The following is a 3,406-nucleotide window of genomic DNA, read 5'->3' on the forward strand; positions in this document are numbered from 1 at the left end:
AGCTTGCAGTTAAAAGAAAAAAAACCCCAAGAATAAGAAGTTGGGTATAAAGATGATTTGCTGCCCAATCAGACGCCCTCTTTCATTTTCTCAAAGTAATAGAGAACCTGATTGGTCGCCTTCGTTGTTGTGCCGGTTCCTGAAGCTGTAGAGATTATTTTGTGTTCTTATATTAGATGCGACTTTACAAGCAAAGTGACCGGTTCTCTTGTCAGGTCAGGCTCCGCCCACTTATACCTTCATGGTCCTTCCCCAGCACTCCAATCATGTGTTTGAGCTACCTACGCCCCGCCCCCCACATGACAGCATTCTGGCCTGTTGATTGGCTGCGCCTTAGTAGGAAACCATGCCTCCGCGTGCCTCCCCCCCCCCATCTGAGTCCTCGGGGACCATGACAGAAGCACGGAGCAGAGGGGATGGGAGGGGGACCAGTAAAGAGAACCCGTCACTTTGACCAGAATGAACAAACTCTCCATATCTTGATTGGATGACGTCTGCGTATGCCTGGTGACGGCGCTCTCGCTCTGCGTATGCCTGGTGGCGGCGGCGCTCTCGCTCTGCGTATGCCTGGTGGCGGCGGCGCTCTCGCTCTGCGTATGCCTGGTGGCGGTGGCGCTCTCGCTCTCGCTCTGCGTCACGGATGTAAATCTGGTTTTACTTTTAATTAAAAATAAAAAATGTAATAATCAGCTTGGAAAACCCTAATTTGTGGAAATGGCGTTTAGTATGGTGCTGTCCTATAGCGGGGCGCAGTACAGACTCAGAATGACACCATCCTATAGCGGGGCGCAGTACAGACTCAGAATGACACCATCCTATAGCGGGGCGCAGTACAGACTCAGAATGACACCATCCTATAGCGGGGCGCAGTACAGACTCAGAATGACACCATCCTATAGCGGGGCGCAGTACAGACTCAGAATGACACCATCCTATAGCGGGGCGCAGTACAGACTCAGAATGACACCATCCCATAGCGGGGCGCAGTACAGACTCAGAATGACACTATCCTATAGCGGGGCGCAGTACAGAAGCCGTGGTATGCAGGGGCACAGGACCGGTTCGGATGAAGGAAACATTCTCGCGCTCCGTCGGTGACGTCACATTTTATTTAATTTTTTTTTTTACATTTCTTATCTTTTGTATCTGAAAATAGATTGTTAGCTCTTCTCCTCTGCAGACAGACGGCAGGAAGCCACCAATACCTTCCCCGGGCGGGGGGGTGCCGCTGCCCTGCAGACACGCGAGAGCTGCACACACTGTACAGACAAGCTCTCCGCACATAAAGAGGACCTGTAATAACAATAAAAAAAGTCTGCACAGGGACCGCTGTGCTAAAACCGGCTCTTCGGATCCTCCGCGTCCGGCACTATGTCCAAAGAATAAACTCCCGGCAACCAAACACCCCCGTATCATACATGTACCGGCCCAAGGCTTCGTATCGCTAGCCATCCAGTCCTGACACCGCTCTGCCACTCAGCTCAGTCCCGTCTGCCAGGGCAGGAGGCTTCATTTGTCTCTGCTGGAACTACAGCCTGTGTAAAGAGAAGCAGCACAGTAGTCTGCTCTCTCCTCCTATCAGCGCGTACTTTGTGCTACTCCCGAGTCTGAGCTCTGCTGTACAGGGGGACTGCAAGAAGCCGACAGCGGGTCACACTGAGGTACTTACACGGCTTGCCATTCGTGTGTCTCGCTATATCTGCCTGGAGTTCAGCTTTACATCGCCATGAAAAGGCCTCCAAAACGAACCGATCCCATCACCCGCTCCTCCGATCCATGTGACCTCTCCACATCCAAGAACTGGAACTGGATCACAGTACTGGAAGGGTTTAGTGCCTGGTCCCCCACCCCCCCGCCATGTGCTGTGGTTCCATCCACCAGCCCCTACAGAACACAGAGACATAGGAGGCGGTGGAAGAAACCACAGCACACAGGAGGAGGGGGGGGGGGGCAAAAAAACACCCCTGCAAGTGTCCGATCTGAAGATTCTTTAGGTAGGAGGAGCTCTTGTACGGAGGGAACGGTGGTAGGAGAGGAGATGGTCTTCTGTAAGTGGTGTGTTTCTTAAAACATGACTGAGTCCCTTTAAACCGGGGGTGGCCAAACTGCGGCCCTCCAGCTGTGGTGGAACTACAAATCCCATGAGGCTTTGCAAGATTCTCAGATATGACTCCCGGAGAGAGATGCTTCATGGGATTTGTAGTTTCACCACAGCTGGAGGGCTGCAGTTTGGCTACCCCTGCTTAAACCATGCATAGGCAAACCTCAGCACTCCACCTGTTGTGGGACTACAGGTCCCATGAGGCATTGCAAGACTGACAGCCACGGCACACAGAAGCATAATGGGATTTGTAGTTCCACCACAGCTGGAGTACTGAGGTTGCCTTAAAGGACAAATGCATTTTAAAACAAAGTTTATTTCTCCTCTATTGCCCCTCCGCAGACGCACGCTCTCCTCCATACAGCCGCAGCTTTGCTGTATGGTCACATCCAGGTCCGCACAGCCTCAGGATTGGTGCCCCCAGGGCTGAACACGGGTCCCATAGAAGTCTATGGGGCTGTAATATGCAGGCGCAGCCACCACCGGGATGTAAACAAACAGCAGAGCCGCGGCCGTGTGATGGAGGTACCTGTACATCTGTGAGGTGGGCGAAAGAACCCCCCCACCCCCCTCCTAAAACGTTTCCAATAGCTCCTCCCCCCACTCTGACCATATTCTTAGAATAGAATGAACAGAAGTGAAATCTTTATGTCCTGTACACAGAAATGGGGCCGGCGGGAGAACGTCCGACGTTTCTAGTCTACGACACAAATACGGTTCCTACAACCGGCACAAGTTGTGCTCCGTCCTCTGTTCCCCGGTTGTGGAGATGGAGGGCGGTGGGCGTCATCCTGGGACCGTTCTCGAGGTGCGCTCCGGGGTCATTTCTTAGCGGTCTTCGGTGCTTTATGTTTCGGGGGAGTCCATTTCAGGTTCTGGGAATCCACTGCGGACAGAAACAAGAAGGAGATTAGCGGGTCAGCTGACACCTCCCTATCTGGCGGCTCGGTCTGGGCCGGACACGCTTCTCGCCGCGGAAAGCTCCGCTCCGGCCAAAGCTCACTTGGCTCTGCATGGAGTATGGGAGGGGGAGGGGGAAAGCCTCTGACAGGTCGCTGTGCCCCCCACTGAGAAATACAAGCAGATACTTATGCAACAGGGAGGAGTGTGATTGGCCCCAGGACAACGACCCCCAAACTACAGCCAATGTCATTAACAACAAGGAGTCCTGGAAGTGATGGTTGGGCCCCCACAGGGCCCGGATCTCACCATCATGGAGTCGGGGATGAGATGAAGAGACGGAAGGATTGGAGGAGCCGACCTCTACAGAAGATCTGTGCTCAGTCCTCCGAGATCTACCCAGAA

At 53.4% G+C, this 3,406-nt stretch overlaps 1 protein-coding gene across 1 annotated transcript in view; it reads right to left on the reverse strand.

Moving 5' to 3' along the window:
• Window positions 1-2,863: 2,863 nt before the first annotated feature.
• Window positions 2,864-3,406, reverse strand: part of KAT8 (lysine acetyltransferase 8) — a 12,633-nt gene continuing 12,090 nt past the window's right edge. Inside the window, exon 11 of the mRNA XM_018572942.1 lies at window positions 2,864-2,987. Within this exon, the coding sequence (XP_018428444.1) occupies window positions 2,923-2,987 (65 nt within the window). The 3' untranslated portion in view covers window positions 2,864-2,922. The remainder of the gene's footprint in view (window positions 2,988-3,406) is intronic.

The sequence above is a fragment of the Nanorana parkeri genome, unplaced genomic scaffold (genome assembly GCF_000935625.1).
Source record: "Nanorana parkeri isolate BGI_ZX_2015 unplaced genomic scaffold, ASM93562v1 scaffold2179, whole genome shotgun sequence".
In the NCBI taxonomy this organism is placed as follows: domain Eukaryota; kingdom Metazoa; phylum Chordata; class Amphibia; order Anura; family Dicroglossidae; genus Nanorana; species Nanorana parkeri.